The 26,573-nt window shown below is 41.1% G+C and overlaps 1 protein-coding gene across 1 annotated transcript in view; it reads right to left on the bottom strand.

The window, feature by feature from the left end:
• The window catches only part of LOC121535312 (adenylate cyclase type 1-like), an 86,403-nt gene that overhangs the window by 35,023 nt on the left and 24,807 nt on the right, over nucleotides 1-26,573 (bottom strand). The window contains exon 4 of the mRNA XM_041842257.2: nucleotides 23,187-23,298. Coding sequence (XP_041698191.2) covers nucleotides 23,187-23,298 — 112 coding nt within the window. The remainder of the gene's footprint in view (nucleotides 1-23,186; nucleotides 23,299-26,573) is intronic.

A 26,573-nucleotide genomic window follows, 5' to 3' on the forward strand; every position in this document is an offset into this window, starting at 1 on the left:
ATGAGCAACGACGTGACTCTCGCTCAAGACGCCGGCTTAAGGTGAGATTTCTCACGGTCTTGTGTGTGTTTCCTTCGTCTGCTTCTGGGTGTGTGCGCTGGAGAGATGTACCGTTGGGGACCGGTGTGTGCTTGTGTTGCTTTTATTGCTGTGGACTAGGGGTCTGGCCTAACCATTCTAAATTTCTTTGCACTGGTAAACAGCGCAAAAGGGGGGAGTGTCTATAGTGTCTATAGAGATATTTTGCTTGAATAAGAGTTCAAGAACAATCGATTGAGAGGAATAAGGAAGGCCTAGGCATATGTATGTAACTTAGAACCGCTGTGGATCAACGGTAAGCCCTTTGATGAAGGCGACCTCTAAGATGGGCCAGAAATCCTAATAACGCGTTAGGTGTGATTAGGTGAGTCCTGGGGACTGGAGGCCGTGGTATATTGATACTGTATGTTGCCTCTCAGCTGACAGTTGACAAATTGTTTGTTTGATGTAACCACTCGTTTCAATTCCACAGTCCTCGTGGTAGCACAAATTTAGCAAACAAAGAAATTTTACGGCACGGCGGAGGGAGAAATGCTAAACGTGGCCTGCTAATTATGCTTCATGCTACATGCTAATTTTTCATGCTACATGCCTACATTTGATGCGGGTTATGTTTAATATTTTTTCCTTGGTGGTCCATAGGAATGGGACAAGCCACCAAAAGGTGTGTTTAGATAGTTTGGGCTTGGTGCCCTATGTTTTGTGAGCTCTGTTAAGTGTTATTGTTTGTCTATAAGGGTAAAAGAGAGGAGGTATAGCAGACTGCTAACGTTCTGTTGTCTGGAGTGGAGAGAGCTACCTCCACTGTGAAATCGTAGTGATGAATGTACTGCGCATGCGTGTGATTTTACGACACTAGAGTGACGTAGGGGTAAATAGGTCACTCCTCTGCTACACTGTGCTGTGGGGAGACGCAGACGAACGTAGAGATTTAGAGTCTAATGGTGTATTCTGGTTGTTACATCGGCTGCTGTTTGACGACGAAACTGTTTTCTTGAGACCTATTGAATTGATAAATGAGAGAGAGCGATGTGGACGGATTAAAAATAAAAATAATTAAATAAATAAATAAAATAAAAATGTTATTGAGCTATTTATGCGATTCCTGAGTTAATTCTTAGCGCGAATGTGAATATGAATGGTTGAAGCAGATCAGTGACTGCATAAACTACTAAATTCTTGTCTGTTTCATTGTTATTTTGTCATATGAGAGACGATAAGAGGAACGAGAGGAGAGAGAGAAAGAGAGGAAGTGCTGACGTGTACATCATGTGACAGGGTGTGACGCGACAGAGGCTGCTGCGACAGGATCAAGTCAAAAGAGAATCAGGCTAGTGCTGTTCTGTTTACAAAGCCTTCCCCTACAGGATATTTGATGTTATGACAATTTGGCAGGGACTTGGCAACAGACTGATCAATTGAAAATAAAAATTGCATTTTGGAGTTTTTGTGCATGAGTGGGTTTAATTAGAGTTGTGTTGGGAATCGAGTACTGACATTATTCTGTAAAATTAAGATGATTGGATGCTTATTAAGCAATGGGGTTTATGAGTACTGTAGTGTTGCTGGATTATAGGTATTTTCTTTTTGGATTGCTCTGAAGTTGTCTACTTTCCTGTACTTTTCCTGATTGGAGGTGGTAAGATAGCCACTAATTGATAAATTAGTAAAATAAAAAAATAAAAAATATTTTTGATTATTCGTAAATTTATTGATTAATTGTTTAATTAAAAATATATATATATATATATATTATTTTTGAATATTCATATTTTTATTGATTAATTTTATTATTTAGAGAAGAGAAGAGAAAAAAAACATTTTTTTAGTTTATATTAATAATTAAAGGGAGGACACTATAAGCTATATATTCTAAAATAATAAAATAATTCACAATAAAGGAATATAAAAGAGTTGTTACAATGGGGAAAAAGGATATCAGGACTATGAAGGTAATTACACCTGTTGATATAGTACAAAATAGTAATCCTTTAGTTAATGGTATTGCAAGGATATCCGGCAAATGGAACAAACGTTGGCCTGACATTGAACAACCATGGCCAGTGGAAGGGACTCTTAACCCTGATGTAATCAACATAATGAAAGTGCTTCTGTCAATTCAGGGCAAAAGAAAGGAAAAAAAAGGGAACAACGTAAAGAAAAGAGACAAAGAGAGCTGGGTGTGTTCTTAAGTTGTCCTTCATTCTCAGACAAAAACTGATAAAAGATGCCAGCGATAAAATAAACAAAGGTGATGTGGATATACTCGGAATACATATCCCAAAGGAAATAAATGATCTCACTTCAATAAATTTTAATAGAAAGTTAGCAAAAATAGATAAGATCTTACTACCATGGAAAGGAAAATACCTGTCAATTTGTGGAAAAATCACACTGATTAACTCTTTAGTATTATCCCAGTTTACCTATTTGCTTATGGTCTTGCCTACGCCTAGCAAACAGTTTTTTAAATTATATGAGAAAAAAATATTCAATTTTATTTGGAACGGCAAGCCAGACAAAATTAAAAGAGCATATTTATATAATGAATATGAATTCGGAGGACAGAAATTATTAAATATTAAAGCATTAGACCTATCACTAAAATCTTCAGTCATCCAAAAGTTATACTTAAATCCGAACTGGTTCTCAAGCAAATTAGTAAGATTGTCTCACCCACTGTTCAAGAAAGGCCTTTTTCCCTTTATTCAGATTACAACCTCTCACTTTCAGTTATTTGAAAAGGAAATAATCTCCCAAATGTCACTATTTCTAAAACAAGCCATAGAAAGTTGGTTGCAATTTCAATTTAATCCTCCAGAAACGACAGAACAAATAATGCAACAAATATTGTGGTTAAATTCAAATATACTAATTGACAAAAAACCTTTATTTTTTGACAGAATGTTTAAAAAAGGTATAATCTTCGTAAATGATATCATCGGTAGGACTGGTGGAGTTATGTCGCACATGCAGCTAACAAAAACATATGGAAATGTCTGCTCTACCCAAAATTACAACCAAATAATTGCAGCCTTACCGCAAAAGTGGAAGAGGAAAGTTGAAGGGGGAGAAAGTAAGGAACTTGTCTGTCGGCCTTGCATTAAAGAACATAATTGGTTAAGGAAAACTGTGATAAATAAAAAAGTATATCAGTTTCACTTAAGGACCAAAGGATTGACAGCCGTCCCATATAGATTGCAAAATAGTTGGGAAGAGATCTTTGACGTACCGATCCCATGGCATAGTGTTTATGAACTGACACGCAAAACGACACCGGATTCAAAAATTAGAATCTTTCAATTTAAATTATTATATAAAATTCTTGCTACCAATAGAATGTTATTTATATGGGGGATACAATCTTCCCAGCTCTGCAGATTTTGCTGTGAAGAGATAGAATCATTAGATCATTTGTTTTGGTTCTGTCCATTTGTAGCTTGTTTTTGGACACAGGTCCAGGAATGGCTAAAGGATTGCAATATTTACCTGGAACTAACCTTGCAGATAGCATTACTGGGTGATCTGAAAAGTCATAGTCAATCAATCAATAATATAATAATACTTTTAGCAAAAATGTTTATTTTTAATTCACAATCTGTAGAAGCAATGAGAATAGAAAGGTTCAGAACTTTTCTAAAACATCACAGTACGGTTGAAATATATATGGCAAATAGAAATCCTATATGGATGGTGTTAAGAGATAGATGGGAGGTATTGAATAGAGTTGAAGGATGGGACTAATAACAAATAACAACAAATAATAACAAAGATAGCTAATAATGTAAGCATACTGTGTCCATAATAAGTATATAGGTTGTATGTTGGGAGCTTTTGGGAAAGAGCACAGTTAGAAAGATATGGCATTTAGAAGCAAACCGGATGGACATCATGAAAATGATCGGAGAGGTTGAGAGTAGAAGAGGTTCAGGAGCAAAAAAATAAATAAATATATATATATATATAAAATTATTGTAAAATTAACTCTGTCCATAAGGTGTAGATAGTAAGTATAGACCGGAAGTAGAGGCCTGGGCGTTGTTGTTCACTAATTTACTCCAAGTAGGGAAAGGATGGTGGGGTTGAAAAGTAATAAAGGGGAATATATATATAAAAAATAAAAAAAACATGGGGGATTGGAAGTGATGCAGACAATTACATTGATAGAAGATACAATCTATCTGCAATATTAAGCTGATCCAACCCCCCAAAAAAAAAAAAAAAAAAAAAAAAGGTATAGAGAAAATGGTGAAACAAGGAAAGGCGACAGAAAAACTAATGGCAGAAGTCAGTACACCTTTCTCACATACGGATTCAGCAAAAAGACCCCCACCTTATGAGGAAGAAGTAGAGCTTAAGGACGTCTATCCTCAGCTTCCAGTGATCGTTCAGGAGGGTGATTATTGCATCAGAGATGAAGATGAACGAATAATAGAGAGGACAAGCAGAAACGACCATAAAAATGAATCCAAACTCCAGAAGTAAGAAAAAACCGAGATGTCTGGAAACTAAGGGTAGAATGAGGTTCAGGAGAATGGAACTTGATGATGAAGATGATGATGATGATGATGATGATGATGATCAGAGTGATTCAGAAGAGATCATGGGTGGATATGACCCTGTGATCAGACGGAGGTTGGCAAGAGAGGAAAGAAGGGGTGATGGATGTTTGAAGAAGAAGAATACAAGAGATTCGAGTTCTGATAAAAGCAAAGATGAAGACAGCGATAAAGAGTGGGAGAGTAAAGGTACTTCATATTCAAGAGGATTTTATCCAGCAATGACTAGCACAGAAGAAATAGAAAGAGATATAGACCGATGCGTATCATGCCTGGATAAAGCGAATGATTTAGGAGAAGTAAAAGAACTGGAGGAACAACTCAAGAAGCTGAAGATACAGAAGAAGAAACTGCTGAGAAAAGAATCCCAAGAATTTGAGAAAAAATATACATTGAGGCCAAGGAAAGAGGGCACTAGCAAGAAAATTATGCCGGTGATCATTCGAGGTCGAAACTTAGAATATAAGCCTTTGCAAAGTACCGATATGTCAGATATACTTGAGAAGCTGCCTACTCTTCAAGATGGAGCCTATCCTTGGATTTCAAAATTGGAAGAAATTACAGTGGGAACACAGTCTGCTATAGGAGACATTAAGAGACTTTTGGCTAATCTCCTTGGGATTCCAGGTATGGAATACATTTTTCAGAGAGCGGGACTCAATAGATATGTGGGGACTGCAGTGAACGACCCTGAATTGTTGGCTGCAAGTAGGAATCGTCTGTGGAGAGCATTGAAAGATACATTTCCAACAAATGTACATCCTGATAACATTGTGATTGACCCACTAGGACAACAAGAAAATCCGAGAGCCTATGTGTCAAGAGTTCATCAAGTGTGGAGAAATATTACCGGAAATGATCCAGATGTGAGTCAAATTGAGCAGTCAATTTTGAGAGCTAAATTGCAGATGGGACTGCCCTCACCAGTAAGGAGTAAACTGGTAGAGGTGGTTGGACTTGGAAGCATGACAAAAGGTGTCTATACAGATCATATAGCCCATCAAGTGGATTTGTACAGAAAAAAGGAACACAACCAGAAAGAACAGGACCAAGAAACTCTCAGAAAACTCAATCAAATACAACTGGGGGAGAAGAAGAAGGAGAAGAGAAGCTTTGGTTATGAAGAATCAGAGTGAATCAAATCAACAATCACTGCTACAGCTTCAACTGAACAAGGTCAAATGCAATTGTATCAGCCACAACTAGAGGTAAAAGTTGTTATCATATCCATAGATAGTTTCTGGAGAGAGGGAATTTCTGAGGAAGATAAAGGAGCAAGTGAAGATCATCTGGAGGACAGGTGAACCCTTAAAGGAGCAAGGATTCTAGAGTGCCTGTCAGCTGATAGCACCGATTAGGGAAAAGAAAAAAATATCTAACAATTGAAGTGAAAACAAAGGACTATGAGAAGTGATGGTGAATAGAGGAAAAGCTTTTATCTGTGTTGAGCCTGATGAGGTTACACATCTCACTATGTAAAATTAACTAATTAGGATAGGGATTTGAGGGAGTAAAACAGCTGATTACTCTTAAGGAACCAATTGAGCTCTGCTATAAAAATCAAAGAGAAATTAAAATACACATACTGGTATCAGAACATATACCTATTGCATTGTTGGGAAGAGATGCATTGTGTAAATTGAACTGTACAATAAGATGTACACTAGACGGCTGTCTGGTAGAAGATTTTAAAAGAGTAGGGTTTTTGGGAATCATATTTGCTTGAAAAGATAATATCATAGGAAGGAGGACAATCTATTAGACTGCCTATTAGACAATCTGTCTGAAAAATAAAGTTAAAAGGGGTGACTGTTATTCTTGGTTACATTCCTACACCAAGAGATTTCAAACTAGGCTAAAAGATGTTCAATCGTTTGCCAAGTCTGTGTGTAAAGAAGTCAGAAGCAGGTGGGGACTTCCCGATCACATATTCTAAAAATTGGTGGTAAAGGGATTTTGTGAATAAATCAGTGGAATGGTTTTAAAAAGTTAGGAGAAAAGTTAGATTAAAAAAGTTAGGAGAACTAGGGTTGAAGGAACTCTAGGACAGTTAGCTAAGTTTCAATGTTAGTAGTAGGAGAGGGTGATTGCGGTATCTATATTTACAATTCCCAGCAGGAAGATCAAGGTGATTATAAATGTATTTTTTATAATCAACAGTTTGAAAGTGAGGGATTAGAGTTAGGACTGAGAGTTAATGTAGTGACACTAGTGGTGACAGATGGAAATACAAGTCAAGAGTTCAAAGCTGTAGGGAAAATAGATGAATCAACAACAATGACATCAACACTTCAGCCTATTATAACAACAGTGAGAAGCAATTTAACTCCTTCAACATTGACAGTTATTAGAGCAATAAATATATCACATTTGATTACAAGGGAGCCGAAAGCTCCAGCACCAATTTTAGAGGAATTTCATAGTCTGGGAAGCCTATCATTGGAGGATAAGTCTAAGAGAGAAGTGGGGATTTTTTTTTCATGGTATGGTGTAAAATTTGGGAAGATAACATAGATAATATTAACTATAATTTGCAGGGTTTTGCAAATGAAACGATAAGAGGGTTTAACCTTCTGTCGAATACTCAAAGAAGTCACAGACTGACGCTGTTAAAACATGATATGGCTCTTGACTATATTCTAGCAAAACAAGGTGGCTTATGTTTAGCTATGAATTTGACGGGGGATGATTGTTATACTTTGATTCCAGATAGTTCAGATGGTATCACTAGTGTTATAGATGCATTGAAGAATATAAGGGATGCATTTGGTAGATCTGAAGGAGCTGGATGGTCAGCGAAGACTTGGTTGCAAGATCAGTTAGGCCCAGTGGGAGCAGTGATGGTTCAGATTTTAGTAGCAGCTTTGATAGCACTGTGTGTGATGTTTTTCTTTTGTAATTTGTTACTGACCTTTGCGAAAGCTATGATATTGAGATGGGTTGGAGTAGTGATGCCTGGAGACAACACTCAGATGCCGTTGTTGACTGTTCCTGATCTGGATGAAGAGGGACAAGTGGGACTGGATGGAGTATTGATGGATAAATATCCTTTTTGATTATTTGATTATTTTTCAAATGTTTTTCAATATTAGTGTGATTTTAGTATTTTGTTATGAATCAAAGGGGGGAAATGTATGAATGAATCACATTATTCTATCATTTTATATCATTTTTATATTCTTAGTTGATATTGATGTTTTAATTTGAATGTGTTGTTTTGCAAAAGATACTGTTTGGTCTTTTCTTTTCTTCCAGAAGCATTTGGGGGAATATGTAGAGATTGAAATACTCAAACAAGGACAATATGAAAGGACAATATGAAAAGGAGAATATGAAGGGAAAGGAGGAGATGGAACAAGGAAGGTGTGGAAATGTTCCAATTCCATCATCGAAGATGCATTGGAAGTCGACACTGCTGAGGAGATGAAGTGTAGTGGACTACATTCCAGTGTCTGCAATAAAATATAGACATATTTGCATGTGTAATACATAATTTGTGTCATATTCTTAGGTATACATTTTTGTAGAATGATATTTGATGTTATTGGATACATGTGGGGATCTTAGATGTTTTTGTTTATTTCGTGGAAGCTTAGGGACATGGAGTCTAGGCAGGGATAGAGATAATCCACCGTAGGGTCCGATGGGTCGACCAGCCTGAGAGTGGACATTTTGGATAGTATTTTGTTTGCTGGGGCTTTCATGTGTATTTAATTGCATCATAGTTTCAAATGCATTGATAAAGATTTATGAATTGATCTGGAGTATCTAGGTGGTTGCCTGGGGCAGAGGGGCCGTGAGAGAATGTTACTGTCTTGATTGATGGATGGATATTTGGAAAGAAGGCTGCCAGACAGGTTTTTCGCTCTCACACTTCATAAAGATTTGTTCATATTTCATAGTAATGTATTCACACTTCATAAAGATTTGTTCATATTTCATAGAAAGGTATTTACACCCCAGTGAAAAGTGGTTTTGGGTTTAATGTTAAAGATACTCAATAAGAGAAATTGTTACTTGTCATAATCCTATTCTTTTTGTTTTTGAGACTTTTAGTTAGTCTCGAAGGGGGGAAATATGTAGTGTATTAAGATTATGACTTTGCTAATGTTTTCAAGTGGAACCTGAGAGGATGTTTATTTAGTTTCAGAGGGAGTTGTTTTAGGGTGACGCCCCATAGAAGACAGGGAGTGTGTGTTGTAGACAGGGGATTGGACAGTAGAGGGAGCCACCCATATTTTGGGGAATATTATAAGTACTGGGTTTGAACAAAGAACATTAGAGCAGACATATTCTTTTGGGACTCTGCTCTCCGGATGATCATGACATCTGTAAACTTATGCTGAAATCTTGTGATATGAATAAAACTTATGATCAAAGCTCAGTATAAGCGGACTCCTTTGTTACAGCATAATTAGCAACATTGACTCGACACTACAAGATCATTGACAAGATCCTCCCGTGTAGTTCTGGGCTGATTCCTCACCGTTCTCATGATCATTGCAACTCCACGAGGTGAGATCTTGCATGGAGCCCCAGGCTGAGGGAGATTATTTTGTGTTTCTTCCATTGTTGTCACCTCACCAAGCTGCTTGGCGATGGTCTTGTAGCCCATTCCAGCCTTGTGTAGGTCTACAATCTTGTCCCTGACATCCTTGGAGAGCTCTTTGTTCTTGGCCATGGTGGAGAGTTTGGAATCTGATTGATTGATTGCTTCTGTGGACAGGTGTCTTTTATACAGGTAACAAACTGAGATTAGGAGCACTCCCTTTAAGAGTGTGCTCCTAATCTCGGCTCGTTACCTGTATAAAAAGACACCTGGGAGCCAGAAATCTTTCTGATTGAGAGGGGGTCAAATACTTATTTCCCTTATTAAAATGCAAATTTTAATTGCATTTTTGAGATGCGTTTTTCTGGATTTTGTTATTATTCTTTCTTTCACTGTTCAAATAAACCTACCATTAAAATTATATACTGATAATTTCTTTGTCAGTGGACAAACGTACAAAATCAGCAGGGGATCAAATACTTTTTTTCCTCATATATATATATATATATATATATATATATATATATATATATATATATATATATATATATCACACACACACACACACAGTGGTGTTAAAAAGTGTTTGACCCCTTCCTGATTTCTTATTTGTTTGCTTGTTTGTCACATTTAAATGTTTCAGATCATCAAACAAATGTAAATATTAGTCAAAGGTAACACAAGTCAACACAAAATGCAGTTTTGAAATGAAGGTTGTTATTATTAAGGGAAAACAAAATCCAAAACTACATGGCCCTGTGTGAAAAAGTGTTTTTGGAAGGTGTGTGTCCCATTACATCTGGCGTAAAAGTAACACCGCATTTCAGAAAAAGAACATCATACCAACAGTAAAATATGGTGGTGGTAGTGTGATGGTCTGGGCCTGTTTTGCTGCTTCAGGACCTGGAAGACTTGCTGTGATAAATGGAACCATGAATTCTGCTGTCTACCAAAAAATCCTGAAGGAGAATGTCCGGCCATCTGTTCGTGACCTCAAGCTGAAGCGAACTTGGGTTCTGCAGCAGGACAATGATCCAAAACACACCAGAAAGTCCACCTCTGAATGGCTGAAGAAAAATAAAATGAAGACTTTGGAGTGGCCTAGTCAAAGTCCTGACCTGAATCCTATTGAGATGCTGTGGCATGACCTTAAAAAGGCAGTTCATGCTCGAAAACCCTCCAATGTGGCTGAATTACAACAATTCTGCAAAGGGCCAAAATTCCTCCACAGCGCTGTAAAAGACTCATTGCAAGTTAACGCAAACGCTTGATTGCAGTTGTTGCCGCTAAGGATGGCCCAACCAGTTATTAGGTTGTAGGGGGCAATCACTTTTTCACACAGGGCCATGTGGGTTTGGATTTTGTTTTCCCTTAATAATAATAATAATAATAACAACCTTCATTTCAAAACTGCATTTTGTGTTTACTTGTGTTATCTTTGACTAATATTTAAATTTGTTTGATGATCTGAAACATTTACAGTGGGGGAAAAAAGTATTTAGTCAGCCACCAATTGTGCAAGTTCTCCCACTTAAAAAGATGAGAGAGGCCTGTAATTTTCATCATAGGTACACGTCAACTATGACAGACAAAATGAGGAAAAAAAATCCAGAAAATCACATTGTAGGATTTTTTATGAATTTATTTGCATAGTTGACGTGTACCTATGATGAAAATTACAGGCCTCTCTCATCTTTTTAAGTGGGAGAACTTGCACAATTGGTGGCTGACTAAATACTTTTTTACCCCACTGTAAGTGTGACAAACATGCAAACAAATAAGAAATCAGGAAGTGGGCAAACACTTTTTCACACCACTGTATATTTGCGAGCAAAAAACAACATATGGGGGATTGGAAGTGATGCAGACAATTACATTGATGGAAGTTACAATCTATCTGCAAAATTAAAGCTGATCTACCCCCCAATTTTTTAAAATAAAAATAGGATTTTCTGACTTTCATTTATCTGCATGTCCAGCCCTTATATTTAGCCTCACAATGAAGTGTTTTACCGTTTTCTTTTCAGGACAACCAGTAGAACACAAAACAATTTGACATAAACAGTTGCATTCATGTGCTTTATTGACAAATGTCAACAACAAAAAAATAAGGTCAGTCAAAGCAAAAACCTGATAAAAAGGAATGTATATGAACTCTGTATGTACAGAAATTGTTTGCTCACCGGGAAATGAATATCCAACTAGTCAGTGATAACTGTGTGGAGTTTGGAGTTTGTAACAGAAACTATGTGGGCTTATTACAGAATTATAGAGACTATGTCCTGGGATTTCCAATGATCTTCTATGTAGAAGAACCCCTTACCTTCTAACAACTCTTGTGTAGCTTGTGAACATCTTAGAGCAAAACATGTTTTTCTCCTTCGGGATCCACCCTTGTCTCACAAACACCGCTCTAGCTCAGCCCCTGTTAATCACAAAGACTAATGGTTGGTATCTACGGATGCAGAAACAATTGACAAATTATGTGTTTGAGCTACAACAGAAGTCTGTATTTCAAACACACAATGTTTAAAATGAGTTAGAAGTCCAAAACGTGCCAGCAATACGGTGGGACTGATTGGATTAACTGTTCAGCAGTCTTATGGCTTGGGGGTAGAAGCTGTTCAGAACCCATTTTGTCCAAGACTTGGTGCTCCGGTACCGCTTGCCGTTCGGTAACAGAGTGAACAGTCCATGGCTTGGGTATGGCTTGGGTGGCTGGGGTCTTTGACAATTTTTCAGGCCTTCCTCTGACACCGCCTTGTATAGAGGTCCTGGATGGCAAGGAGCTTGGCCCCAGTGTCAAGCAGTTGCCATACCAAGCAGTGATGCAGCCAGTCAAGATGCTCTCAATGGTGCAGCTGTAGACCTTTTTGAGGATCTGAGGGCCCATGCCAAATCTTTTCAGCCTCCTGAGGGGAAAGAGGCGTTGTCGTGAAGAACACGACTGTGTTGGTGTGTGTGGACCATGTTAATTCCTTAATGATGTGGACACCGAGGAACATGAAGCTCTCGCTCCACTATAGCCCCATCGATGTGGATGGGGGTGTGCTCGGCCCTCCGTTTCCTGTAGTCCACAATCAGCTCCTTTGTCTGCCAGGTCACTGACCTCCTCCCTATAGGCTGTCTTATCGTCGTCGGTGATTAGACTTATCACCGTCGTGTCATCAGCAAACAATGATGGTGTTCGAGTTGTGCATGGCCACGCTGTCGTGGGTGACCCATTGGGTCCTGGAGGGGACTGAGCACGCACCCCTGAGGGGCCCTCGTGTTGAGGGTCAGCATGGCGGATGTGTTGTTGTCTACCCTCACCAACTGGGGGCGGCCTGTCAGGAAGTCCAGGATCCAGTTGCAGAGAGAGGTGCTCAGTCCCAGGGTCCTTAACTTAGTGATGAGCTTGGAGGGCACTATGGTGTTGAACACTGAGCTGTAGTCAATGAGCAGCATTCTCAAATAGGTGTTCCTCTTATCCAGGTAGGAGAGGTCAGTGTGGAGTGCAATAGAGATAGCGTCATCTGTGGATCTGTTGGGGCGGTATGCAAATTGGAGTGGGTCCAGGGTGTCTGGGATGATGGTGTTGATGTGATCCATGACCAGCCTTTCAAAGCATTTCATGGCTACAAATTGGAGTGCTACGGGGCGATAGTCATTTAGCCAGGTTACTTTGGCATTCTTGGGCACGGGGACTACAGTGGTCTGTTGACCACATAACCTGTCAAGGGAAAACTAGGTCCTAGCTATCTAATCATAGCCAATGAGATGGGAGACACGTAGCCTCATTTCTGAGAAGACTGTAGTATTGATTAAATAATCAAACCACAGAAAGGACAAATACAAAAACTTACACCATCAACCCTTCAAAGCCCAAAAAGAATCTCAGCTTACTACTCAGACCCAACTAGATAGAATGAACAGTGTAACCTAAATCAAATAGACACAAAAAGAGTTTGGAACACGTAATGAAAGTTCTGAAACTTCAGAGGAGCGCTAGTGTATTGGGCTCTGTTTGAGGCCTCTAGCTATTTCACTAGGTATTTTTACTTCTGTGTGTTATACATTTTCATTAGAACTTCTGAGACTCCACTTCACTTCCTCTGTTCCTTCGGGCCCCTACACACACAGAGCCTTTTCAAATAGACAGCTTAGGCAATTACACTGTGCCAAAGGAGCAAGCCACAGAGTTAAGCCACCTGCATGTTGTTCACTAACAGGTAAGCCTCCGTCTACATCCCAAATTGCACCCTATTCCCTACAAAGTGCATTACATAGAGAATAGGGTGCTTTTTGGGACTTAGCCTTTTTTTCTTAGTTAAACACTCAAAGGTTGCTTGGCTACCCAGACTCCTTGCTCTGGCCAAACACTACACTACGCCACGCCCACGGACATTAGTTTATTCTCCGCAATGAGTCTGGATCTGAGTACCTCCCCATCCCTTCACCGAATGCGAACACATTTGGGTCTGTCTGATTGGTCCAAAAACCAATGGGTTGGGCCAGAGCCAGAACACCCGTGGGTAAAGTGGCAGTTTGAAAATTATTTGTAGTTGGAAAGAGAGAGACCAGAGAGACCAGAGAGTGTTAAAGAGAACATCCTCCTGCTGTACAACATGAGGTACTATATATACAAAAGTATGTGGACACCCTTTCAAATTAGTGGATTTGGCTATTTCAGCCACACCCGTTGCTGACAGGTGTATTAAATCAAGCACACAGCCATGCAATCATAGACAAACACTGGCAGTAGAATGACCTTATTGAAGATCTCAGTGACTTTCAACATGGCACCGTCATAGGATGCCAACTTTCAAACAGGCCAGTTCGTCAAATTGCTGCCCTGCTAGATCTGCCCCGGTCAACTGTAAGTGCTGTTATTTTGAAATGGAAACATCTAGGAGCAACAACGGCTCAGCCGCGAAGTGGTAGGCCACACAAGCTCACAGAAAGGCTCTGCCGAGTGCTAAAGCGAGTAGCGCGTAAAAATCGTCTGTCCTCGGTTGCAACAATCACTAGTGAGTTCCTAACTGCCTTTGGAAGCAACGTCAGCACAAGAACTGTTCGTCCAGAGCTTCATCTTAACGTGACGGCCTACATTGACATTCTAGATGATTATGTGCTTCCAACTTTGTGGCAACAGTTTGGGGAAGGCCCTTTCCTGTTTCAGCATGAAAATGCGCCTGCGCACAAAGCGAGGTCCATACAGAAATGTTTTGTCAAGATCCGTGTGGAAGGACTTGACTGGTCTGCACAGAGCCCTTACCTCAACTCCATCGAACACCTTTGGGATAAATTGGAACGCCGTCTGCGAGCCATGCCTAATCGCCCAACATCAGTGCCGATCTCACTAATGCTCTTGTGGCTGAATTGAAGCAAGTCCCCGCAGTCCCCCATGATTTTGGAATGAGATGTTCGACGAGCAGGTGTCCACATACTTTTGGTCATGTAGTGTAGCTACTGCACTAATAGGCTAAGCCACCTACCAGGAAATATCCATAAACCTATATGACCTCAGTAGTTCAAACTACAGGGAAGACAGATATACACTACCATTCAAAAGTTTGGGGTCACTTAGAAATGTCCTTGTTTTTGAAAGAAAAGCAATTTTTTTGTCCATTAAAATAATATACAATTAATCAGAAATACAGTGTAGACATTGTTAATGTTGTAAATGGCTATTATAGCTGGATACGGCTGATTTTTTATGGAATATCTACATAGGCGTACAGACGCCCATTATCAGGAACCATCAGTCCTGTGTTCCAATGGCACGTTGTGTTTGCTAATCCAAGTTGATCATTTCACTCTGGGATGCTGACCTTCTAGGCAGAGTTGCAAAGGAAAAGCCATATCTCAGACTGCCCATCTTAATCTTCTATTTTTATTGGCCAGTCTGAGATATGGCTTTTTCTTTGCAACTCTGCCTAGAAGGTCAGCATCCCGGGGTCGCCTCTTCACTGTTGACGTTGAGACTGGTGTTTTGCGGGTACTATTTAATGAAGCTGCCAGTTGAGGACCTGTGAGTCGCCTGTTTCTCAAACTAGACACTAATGTATTTGTCCTCTTGCTCAGTTGTGCACCGGGGCCTCCCACTCCTCTTTCTATTCTGGTTAGAGCCAGTTTGCGTTGTTCTGTGAAGGGAGTAGTTCACAGCGTTGTACGAGATCTTCAGTTTCTTGGCAATTTCTCGCATGGAATAGCCTGAATTTCTCAGAACAAGAATAGACTGATGAGTTTCAGAAGAAAGTTATTTGTTTCTGGCCATTTTGAGCCTGTAATCGAACCCACAATTGCTGATGCTCCAGATACTCAACTAGTCTCAAGAAGGCTAGTTTTATTGCTTCTTTAATCAGCATAACAGTTTTCAGCTGTGCTAACATAATTGCAAAAGGGTTTTCTAATGATCAATTAGCCTTTTAAAAACACAACGTGCCATTGGAACACAGGACTGATGGTTGCTGATAATGGGCCTCTGTACGCCTATGTAGATATTCCATTAAAAATCAGCCGTTTCCAGCTACAACAGCCATTTACAACATTAACAATGTCTACACTGTATTTCTGATCAATTTGATGTTATTTTAATGGACAAAAAAATTGCTTTTCTTTCGAAAACAAGGACATTTCTAAGTGACCCCAAACTTTTGAACGGTAGTGTAGCTAGATGCAAAATGAACATCCTATCCAAAAGAGAGGTGCAAATAATCTGCTAGTAAAGATTCATAAACGTACACCACTATATATACCCACATGGGAACACGCCTAAACTCCATATTTTTAATATAAACAATCACATGAGCAATCACGTGAGCAACCAAGGGGTAAACCAGGTATAATATCCACGGTCTGGGTTATCTTAGGGCCAAGACAGTGAGGGTATAACAGTTGGTGAGCAATATAGAGCCTGGCTATAATGAGACTATAATGGGTAGATAGAGGCTGGAGCTGTGGCCAGAAAAGCCCTGGTGCTTAGAAAGGCTCCTCCTCTCCTCTCAGTTCTCTCTCTGTGCTGTGCTGCTTCTCTTCTCCTGTCCTGTCCCTGTGTTAGTTCATCTGATCTGCCTAGTGAGCTAGGGCTTAGGAGGCTGATTCAAACCCAAGCCATACAGGATTACTCTGGCCCTATCACGTGACCATACCACCCATGTGCAATCTGTACGGCCATGATGTACAGAGAAAGAGACAGACAGACAGACAGACAGACAGACACAGAGAGAGAGAGAGAGAGAGAGAGAGAGAGAGAGAGAGAGAGAGAGAGAGAGAGAGAGAGAGAGAGAGAGAGAGAGAGAGAGAGAGAGAGAGAGACAGACAGACAGACAGACAGACAGACAGACAGAGAGACAGACAGACAGACAGACAGACAGACAGACAGACAGACAGACACAGAGAGAGACAGAGAGAGAGACAGAGAGAGAGAGAGAGAGAGAGAGACAGAGAGAGAGACAGAGAGAGAAGGGGACAGATATACAGACACACACTTTAGAACACACACATGTATATAGACTCTTGTTGGTGTTAAGAGGTGAATGGGGCTAATGTTTAGATCCAGATCCTAACCGTTGCATGTCCCTTCCCTCTTCAAGGTGACAGGGCGTAGTAGAGAATGTAATCAAGACGGCCTGGCCATGGCCTTAGCCCATCAATATTGTGTTATATTGATCTGTGTCATTGTGTCAACGACAACATATGGGTAACTGCCAAAATAAAGGAAACACCAACATAAAGCGTCTTAATACGGCATTGGACCACCACGGGCCGCCAGAGCCACCAGAACAGCTTAAATGTGCTTTGGCATAGATTCTACAAGTGTCTGGAACTCTATTGGAGGGATACGTGTCACGACTTCCGCCGAGGCTGCCTCCCCTCCTTCTTCGGGCAGGTTTCGGCGTTCGTCGTCACCGGCTTACTAGCTACTGCCGATCTCATTCTCATCACATCACTTGTCATGTCTTGTCTTGTCAATCACACACACATGGTGCTCATTCCCCTTATTAGTATGTGTATAAGTGTTCCCTCTGTTCCCCTTGTCTTTGTGAGTGATTGTTTCATTGTGAGAGCGAGTAGCTCGGTTGAGCTACTCTTCCATTTGTTATTGCCAAGGTGGAATATTTCCCTTGTGATAGTTTAGTATTGACACTGGGTGCGTTTTATTTATGTAAATGGAATAAACTCTGGACTTCGGTGTTTTACCTCCTGCGCCTGACTTCTTCATTCACACCTCATCACAATACGACACCATTCTTCCACGAGAAATTCCATCATTTGATGTTTTGTTGATGGTGATGGAAAACGGTGTCTCAGGCGCCGCTCCAGAATCTCCCATAAGTGTTCAATTGGGTTGAGATCCTGTGACACACACATGCACGCACGAGCGCGCGCACACGCACACACACACACACACACACAAACACACACATGCTTTAAACGCCCTTTAAACCCCCTATGCTCTTTCAAAGTCACAGATCTCTTCTTCTAGCCATGGTAGCCAAAATAATGGGCAACTGGGCATGATGGGATGTTTTAATTGCTTAATTAACTCAGGAACCACACCTGTGTGGAAGCCCCTGCTTTCAGTATACTTTGTATCCCTCATTTACTAAAGTGTTTCCTTTATTTTGGCAGTTACCTGTATGTCAGTCCCTTCCCTAAGGACGCTATGTGACATGGGACTGCTGTGTTCAGCTGTGTCCATTGGCTTCTCTGACACGCCATCATTTACACAATGATGATAGTGTGTGTGTGTGTGTGTGTGTGTGTGAACAAAAAGGATCTCTGACTTTTTGAAATAATCCAAAAGGGCAGAGGAAGAAATATCAAAAATGGAAGCCCACCAATAAGCAGAGGGAACAGAGCAGAGGAACAGTATGGCAGAGGAACAGTATGGGGAGAAAGACACCGTTCAGGGAATCAAGCTGCTGTGAGCCGGTCTAAGAGCTCAGACGCAAAGAGGCGTTGGGAGAAGAGAGGAAAAGAGAGGAAGAGAGAAAGAGCGAGAAGAGAAAGAGAGGGGGGAATAAAAAAGCTCTGTGAAACTACCATGGAAACTGAGAAAAACACACACTTGCACACCCGCTCACATACGCAGGCACACATACACACACACGAACGCACACACAAACACACAAGCCAGAACCATTAAAAGTAATATAATATTGCTGTATAAATCATCCCTGAGTGTGTCTCTCTATGCACAGAGACTGTTGTTTCACGTTTTGGCTAGATGGAGAAAAACTAGACAGAGAGAAACAGTGTTTAAACAGTGCTAGAGCAGGACAGTGGAAAAAGTGGAATGTGTTTCTTCATCACACGCTAATTGTGTTTTTCCTATACCACGAGACCTGATCACGAAAAACCCAGAGTCCAAGTTATGGGCTATGATAGGGCCTGCTGTTCTTCCTGGTCAGGTCACATGATTAAGGAAAAACAAAAGGCCCTATGGGTTACGAATGTGTTATGAAGTCCTCATTTAGGTTAGGTGCCCTTCAAATAAAGCTGTACCCCATAGTTTAAGATAGAAGGGGTTAACCAAATTAAGAGTAATGGTATTTTGTCTCTTATTTTGACACAATCACAGAGCAACATCAGTTCACCCTAAGGTGCAGGGAGGGGAGTGAGAGAGAGGCTGTGACAGAAGCCAGTGTGAATCAGTCTGTTAACAGCACAGGTTACAAAGAGACTGATACTTCAAGGGAAGTGGGATCAAGCACAGCGCAGGATAAATGTTTTACAAGCCTGAAGTCAAATGTGACACCAAGTCATTGCTTATTTGCACTGTGCATGTCTTCGGGAGAGAGAGGGGAGGAGGGGGAGAGAGAATGGGGGAGAGAAAGAAAGAAGTGTGAGTAGTTAGGGAGAAGGAGAGTTAATATGCCATTTAGCAGACGCTTTTATCCAAAGCGACTTACAGTCATGCGTGCATACATTTTTTTTTTTTTTTTTTGTGTATGGGTGGTCCAGGGGATCGAACCCACTACCTTGGCGTTACAAGCGCCGTGCTCTACCAGCTGAGCTACAGAGGACCAGAGGAGTAAAAGAAAGACAGACATGAGCAGTAGGAGAGAAAGAGATGAGAAGAGAGGAGGATGAGGAGTTTGTTTAAGGCAGGATATTTGTAGAGAACGCTGCGTTCCTGGTCCACTTCCACGGCGGATAGCCAACAAGTCCAACGGTTGGACAGGTGGTGTAGGGATGGTGTGGGGATGGTGTGGGGACGGGCAGGACTGGCGCGCTGAGACGCTGCCTGGTGGACATGTGGAATCGCCCGCTCATCGTCTGGAACAGTGAGAGACAGCGTGTGTGTGTGTATGTGCGCTGTGGCCAGGCAGGATGAGTCACTTGCGATGCCACTTACTGCCAGCCTGGATCACAGTGACTGGGGCTATGGGTTAGGACACAGGGTGGAACCTCTGGTGAGGGAGTTTAAGTCGGGGGGACAACTGTCAGTGTGACAAAGCCACAGGGGAGATGGGAGTGTGAAAATGTGATAGCTGCAATGCAATACATAATAGTTATGGGAAATAGCTTAAAGCTCGATTTGAAATGTGGTCTCACATGTCGGCATCTACTATATACTGTACATAATCTCCCCCCCCTCCTCTCTCTCTCTCTCTCGCTCTGACTTGTGAGGCATTAGTGTGGTTGTAGGACTGTCTTTACCATGCATGTATTTATTTACCATGTACTGCACCTACAGGCTGGCCATTGCCTTCTTCTGAATAACTGGTAAGATATACAGTCCTTTAAACCAAGAGCATTGAAGGCATGGTAATATATCAAATAAAATATGGAATAATTGCAAAATTACCAATGTCACAATGACTTCTAGAAAATCCCTTTAAAAAATGACACTATCATCATGACTTCCCTTCATCACTTTTAGACAAACTACAGTTGTCTTGTCCGATTCTGTTTTTAATGCATGTAAACAAAAATACTTTTGTTCTATGAAAGCAAAAAAGGGTTGGTTGTAATCCCGTGGATTAAGGGATTGCACAGGCACATGTGCACAGTGTAAGTAATGGGGGCCAGATTACAGAGAGATGCGGGAAAATGATCTGCTGGGTGTGCGGGGGGGGTGGAGTCTGAACCCTCTAACTCTAACACAACAAAAATAATGTATGTGTCAGCCTAATATCAAGGTCTGGGATTCCCTATAGAAGAGAAGGGATGGGTTGAGGCTACTACAGTAATGATGCCTGCTGTGAAAGCTGAATCTTATAATTTATTCATACATTTGCATTTTCCCTGATTGTAAGAATAGAAATGATAATAGAAAAATCTAAATAGGCCAAAACAAGGTGAAGTACTAAAGTGTAAAGACTTTTGTCCAAAGCAAGACAAAAGTTGCATGGACTTTCGAGGCACCAACATAGCAAGAGTTGATAAGAATGGAATACTGTATATTGACAGATGGACCGTGCAAATCTTTTTCTGTTGACACCGGATGGAAAGATTGGGACAGATATAACTTGTACTAGTCCGCTTTCCCGTCCCCTTTATTCAGTTCATTCAGACGATCACAGAGGAGACATTGGAGCTTTAGCCAGGGGTAGATCTGGGATGGATTACGAGTCCTGTCATCTCTTCCTCAGATGAGAGCGTGTATAATCATATTAAAAATCATATGGGGCCCTGATGTTCCTGATGACATCACACTAAGCTGTAATGAAAGCTGCGAGAGCCAGTCGACTGTATCCCACATCCTTAAATGAAGACACACACGATCCATATGGCTATGGGCCAAAACCTGACCAAAGCCTACACAGACCAGGGAGCAAAAGGACAGTCCCCTTGTCAAAGACATACTGAAAACATTTGACAATTGTAGGTCGAAGGCATTGTCTTACGTCAGATTCCGCCTACACTGATCAATCATTTCTCGCAAAGGATAATGATATAGATCGAAAGAAGTTCGGTCACAACATTCTGTCATAAAATTAGAAAATATGACCTACAGTGGCTTGCGAAAATATTCACCCCCCTTGGCATTTTACCTATTTTGTTGCCTTACAACCTGGAATTAAAATGGATTTTTGGGGGGTTTGTATCATTTGATTTACACAACATGCCTACCACTTTGAAGATGCAAAATATTTTTTCTCGTGAAACAAACAAGAAATAAGACAAAAAAAACAGAAAACTTGAGCTTGCATAACTATTCAATAACCTTCCTGCTGGAAGGTGAACCTCCATCCCAGTCTCAAATCTCTGGAAGACTGAAACAGGTTTCCCTCAAGAATTTCCCTGTATTTAGCGCCATCCATCATTCCTTCAATTCTGACCAGTTTTCCAGTCCCTGCGAATGAAAACCATCCCCACAGCATGATGCTGCCACCACCATGCGTCACTGTGGGGATGATGTTCTCTGGGCCAAAAAGCTCAATTTTAGTCTCATCTGACCAGAGTACCTTCTTCCATATGTTTGGGGAGTCTCCCACATGACTTTTGGCGAACACCAAATGTGTTTGCTTATTTTTTTCTTTGCAATGGCTTTTTTCTGGCCACTCTTCCGTAAAGCCCAGCTCTGTGGAGTGTATGGCTTAAAGTGGTCCTATGGACAGATACTGTGGAGCCCAGGGTAGGGGAGGGAATGGCCGGCAGGGAGGTAGCTCAGTTGGTAGAGCATGGCGTTTGCAACGCCAGGGTTGTGGGTTCGATTCCCATGTGGTATGAAAATAAAAAAAGAATAATGTATGCACTAACTGTAAGTCGCTCTGGATAAGAGCGTCTGCTAAATGATGTAAATGTAATGTAATGTTATCTTTGGTCTCTTTGTTGCCTCTCTGATTAATGCCCTCCTTGCCTGGTCCGTGAGTTTTGGTGGGTGGTCCTCTCTTGGCAGGTTTGTTGTGGTGCCATATTCTTTCCATTTTTTCATAGCAAAGGGGGTGAATACATATGCACGCACCACTTTTCCGTTATTTATTTTTTAGAATTTATTTTCATTTCACTTCACCAATATGGACTATTTTGTGTATGTCCATTACATGAAATCCAAATAAAAATCCATTTAAATTACAGGTTGTAATGCAATAAAATAGGAAAAACGCCAAGGGGGATGAATACTTTTGCAAGGCACTGTAGGTGACATTGTCTGCTGAACCCCATTTCTGCCTCAAAAAACTCTAAGCTAAAGCAATAAATCTCTATAACGTTTACATTTTTTGGTTTAGGTTGAAGATATCCAGGTTAGTACAAGTTATGATTCCATGCTCTGTAGCTAACTAGCATAGTTGGTCCAACTGTTTAGAATTCTTCCTCATTTATGCAAAACGTTATGGGATATTAGAATCCTCGTCTTCACCTTTGTTATTTTCAACCTAGTTTTTGGTGAGAAAATCCATTTTACATCTAGCAAAGGAGTTTTGTGCTTCAACAATCAGTATTTTCTGAAAGCTAGCTTAAATTTGTCCAACATTAGCTTGCTAGCTGAGCCAGTCATATAAAACAAATGGGATGCTGCACACGCAATGCTGAATGCTTCCACCAAAAGCTAGCTAGCTAGCCACTGTAGTAGCTAACGTTATTATGAGTTTTCATGAAGCAGCTGCCTGTTCTGCAGCGAGTCTTTGTAGTAGCATCCTGAATCAGCTGCTGCTGCATTCAGCTGAACCAATGTTACAATGTAGCGATCGCGGGAAAACATGCTGATCTACGAATTGATTTCTGATAACATTCCCTCTTACTTTTGGGGAAGCATGTCTACAACTTGAGGGTAATTAAACAAGCCAGGCAAGCTGTTTAGCTTTCAGTAAGGTAGAGCTAGCTATCTAGACTGTAAACTAGCTACAAGTTAGCTAAGCAGCCGTTCTTGCACAACATTTTTGCACGAGGTAGCCACCACCATTTTGTTTTTATTTTCTCACAATTGCAAGTTATTAAATCACTGTCACAACATGTGACTGTATAGCAACTGAACAACACCTTGACCATGACAGCATGTCTAGGAGCCAGTCTATGGAACAGAGTGAGCGTGATAGTAAGTTCCATAAGTGTCCAGCAGTAGACGGCCAGAGAGAGGGAGGACAGGAAAACTGTAGACTCACCGTGGCCAGCTCATCAAACTTCCCAAAGAGCTCGTTAAGTAGTTTGACCAGCTCCTGGGCTGTGCACTGAGACGCCAGACTGGTGAACCCCACGATATCAGCAAACAGGATACTGGGGGAGACAGAGAGAGAGACAGAGACAGAGACAGAGAGAAGGAGAAATAGTTACATACTAGTTAAACAACACAAGACAATATGATAAGAGAGAGTGGAGTTAGAAAATCCGTATAGCCTATGCTTCCTGATATAGCAGTATCTGAAACCTGAGATGTTAGATCAAGCCAACAAGAGATTGAAGACAAGGGTATCACATGCTACGTCAGACTGTCTCATTGGATTTGTTAAATGACATTTAGAAAGCGACGCCAAAGTGGAAGTGAGTGAGCATTGTCTCTATTCATAATGTGTTTTCCTCCAATCAATCAAACGTTGTGATTAACGAACCGTGACAGCCAATGAGATGAACCCTGTTCTGTTCTACTGACTGACTGGCAGTGAAGTCAAGCAGAAGGACTCAGAATAGAAACATGGATAATTCTTCCCTATATCATTCTCATAGGGATCAAAGCAGAGCCATGCCTTGTTAGGAGGTAGACAGAAATATAAATACATCTCAACCCTTAGACAAACTACCTAGATGAGTAGATATTATAAGCAGACAACTCATATAGGGCCCAAAGTTTCTCCTGACCGTGGAAAACTCTGGCCCCTAGTTACATGGTCTAACAGGTCCTTAATGGGACTTAACAACATGAATATGTATCTGGTAAGACCTGAGAAGCTTAATTATCTTGTATGGAATTGTCCTAACTGCTGGGGGAGCAGGGGAGGTGTGGTAAGGGGAACGTTCGTCATCATCTACAGATGATGATTGACCAAACTGCTTTGCATGTCTGTGTTTAAGGCTCTCGTGGTCGAAGCGTCCTGCCGTCTTCCTTTGGGATGGACAGAGTACGCGCACACGCACGCGCGCACACACACACACACACACACAGCATGTCCCTCCGGCGTGACGATCTGTGAGCTGCTAAATGCCAGTTTGTCATATCCCAGATGTCAATGTAATGAGCTGCAATGGATAAAATTAACTGTGATTCTTTTAAATGGAGGCCATCTACGAGCAGTAAACATTTGGAGAGAGAACTTGAAATATTGTGCTCATGGTGAGACATGAAAAGTTGAAAGTGTCTGTGGTTAAAGAGTCATTTGAATGAAGCTCCAGTCCTATCCCACTGCCCCAACCCTAAAGAGCACCAATACATGTAAAAAGCAACAACAAATGTTTACTGATCGTTCTTATATATCTCAGATATAGGACAGACACACACTTCAGAACAAACTTCCTTTGGATTTTTTTAGGAACTATCTGTTGTTCCATGTTGTGAATCTGTTCAATTCAATGCGTTTGTATGGGCTAATAGCAGTAAGGCCAAAACAATTTTTTTTAGAAAACATTTTATTCTGCCACTGTGTGACTGTTGTCACCATGTTGTCTCGGCCTTATATATCAAGGTGGTGAATGAACTAATGCGTTATAGAGAAAACAATGCAATTATCACAACACAGGTTTTAATATGGCTTTTTTCCTGGCTTGGCTTAAATTTTTAAAAACTTTTTTTTGTCATTTAGCAGACGCTCTTATCCAGAGCGACTTCCAGTTAGTGAGTGCATACATTATTAATTTAATTTTTAATTTTTTTATACTGTTTATACCGTGGGAAACGAACCCACAACCTTGGCGTTGCAAACGCCATGCTCTACCAACTGAGCCAAATCCCTGCCGGCCATTCCCTCCCCTACCCTGGACGACGCTGGGCCAATTGTGTGCCGCCCCATGGGTCTCCCGGTCGCGGCCGGCTACGACAGAGCCTAGATTTTCCCCATTGATTTTATCCATGCACTGCTACTGCAACATGCCCAATCCTGCTGACAGTCTGCAATTGTTGTGTAATCACAGACAGACAGACAGACAGACAGACAGACAGACAGACAGACAGGTTGCATCACAGTCGTCTCCTGAATCCCACCTGACACATTCTTGTCACGCCTGGCAGGTCTAGCGCTCCTAGAGCAGGGCCCTTTGGGGGCTTTACACCTGTTGATTATGTGCCGTGTGTGTGTGTGTGTGTGTGTGTGTGTGTGTGTGTCACGGCACCACATGCCACCCTGTCCTCTCACAGATTCACCAGCATTATCCAGCCAGGGACCCTCTGCTCAGGGTGGCATTGATTTCTGTCCTGCTCTCTACAAGAGCCTTGATGTCAACAACTGCTTCGCACACACACACACTAGAGGGACCTCTAGCCTTGACCCCGTCTGGGTCGCTGTGTGGGTCTTTTCACACACAACATGATTACATTTAAATCACGAGCACTAGGCTAGCTCTAGCTAGCGCCTGGCTGCTGCAGAGGGACTTGGGGACATTACAATACAATACAATACAATCTTTATTGGTCCATTATACACTTGATAAAACAGAAAAGTGTTAGTGTTGCTGTCACAGCAGCACCTAGCCTTGCCACACATTAGTATAATAGGGAGAGAGCAGAGATGATCCCTGGAATGTGATGAGATGAGATCTGGGTGGGGGAGATGATGGAAGGTCAACTATATCTTACTGACTTCAGAGAAGTCCCAAGACGAGGAGAACACCATCATGTTCGTGAGTCTCATCTTTCCATAGAGGGGTCATAATAGTTTGTAGGACAAACAGTTCTGACGCTACAGACGATTTTGTGAGAAGACAGAATTTCGGGATGTCTCATGGTCTGACAAACACCGCTCAGCTCTGTCACGTTTCACCGCAGATGTGGAAGTGCAACATCGGCGAATGCGGTGGATTGAGACGCATACAATGCAAACAGATATCTCTAGCTTAAACTGACAGATTTTTATGGGGATTTTTGTATTAAGCTAATTAGATATCCTCGGGGGCTCGGACATCGACATTAGGGGGTTAATGCTACGGGCTTGTCATACTAAATGTCATTCTCTTGTTGGCCAGACAGCATCAGATACATGGGCTACACATTCTTTCTCTGGTTTGAAACATTCAGCTACTTGCGACTTGAAGGAAAATTATGAAAGAGAGAGACGGTTGGTTTGTAGGCTGCAAGGATAAAGCAAGCCTCTTTGGGTAGGATGAGGCAGATGGCATTCTTTGCTGTTATCACATTGTTAGTTCACAAACGAGCAAACAGCTCGGAAGCATTGCTTTCCTAATTTTCTTTGCATCTATTTCCCTCTCTTTCTTTCCCAGTATAATTCTGCACACACCACTCTCTCCCTTATTTTCTCCCTCTCCTCAGTGCAACCGAAACAGACACACGAGCACAGATTAATGTGCTGTAAATTGAGAGATTAAGAAATCCAATCTCATTTGAAAGC

The sequence above is a fragment of the Coregonus clupeaformis genome, chromosome 21 (genome assembly GCF_020615455.1).
Source record: "Coregonus clupeaformis isolate EN_2021a chromosome 21, ASM2061545v1, whole genome shotgun sequence".
Classification (NCBI taxonomy): domain Eukaryota; kingdom Metazoa; phylum Chordata; class Actinopteri; order Salmoniformes; family Salmonidae; genus Coregonus; species Coregonus clupeaformis.